We start from the raw sequence: 613 nt of genomic DNA on the forward strand, positions 1-613 counted from the left end.
TAATCTATGTATTTTGCTTATTTATTTAAATTATTTTTAATATATTTATTATATTTATAACTATTATGATTTGTAACTGATTTACATAATGTACTAAAAACAACGATGTACTGATGAAAAACATTCTTTTAATATGACCTAGGTCGTGATATAATGCAGTATGAAATGAAGTTAGGCTGGGGAAAAAGCGTACCAATTCCGCCCTATCCTATCTATATTCCACCTGCTTTAATGGAAATCACGCAGCCACCACCTCCATCTGGTCTTCCATTTAATGCTCAGCCACACCGACGCGACAGACACAAGGTACACGAAATAAAACATTTGAAGAGCGCAATTAATAAATTGTTCAACTGTATATCTAAACAACAATTTCGTTTCCTTTTTATTTAATATTAATACCTCCACGCGAAATTAATAATTTATACCCTCACGAATAATTACCTTATGAATACTTATTAATCGTTTGTTTTTTCTTACATGTGTTGATCATTATAGCATAAAATTATAAAAAGATGTCTTCTAGCATTTTTTGCTAAAAAGAGCGTGTAGGGATTCATGAATATTCGATCATACGTATTCAATCAATTTATTATATATATATATATATATA

General features: G+C 29.0%; 1 protein-coding gene across 2 annotated transcripts in view; it reads left to right on the forward strand.

The window, feature by feature from the left end:
* Nucleotides 1–613, forward strand: part of LOC108689360 (U2 snRNP-associated SURP motif-containing protein) — an 8,056-nt gene that overhangs the window by 2,363 nt on the left and 5,080 nt on the right. For both annotated transcript variants that reach the window (XM_018196093.1, XM_018196092.1), the window contains exon 8: nucleotides 143–306. In XM_018196093.1, coding sequence (XP_018051582.1) covers nucleotides 143–306 — 164 coding nt within the window. The remainder of the gene's footprint in view (nucleotides 1–142; nucleotides 307–613) is intronic.

Source organism: Atta colombica, unplaced genomic scaffold, assembly GCF_001594045.1.
Source record: "Atta colombica isolate Treedump-2 unplaced genomic scaffold, Acol1.0 scaffold27, whole genome shotgun sequence".
NCBI classification, from domain to species: domain Eukaryota; kingdom Metazoa; phylum Arthropoda; class Insecta; order Hymenoptera; family Formicidae; genus Atta; species Atta colombica.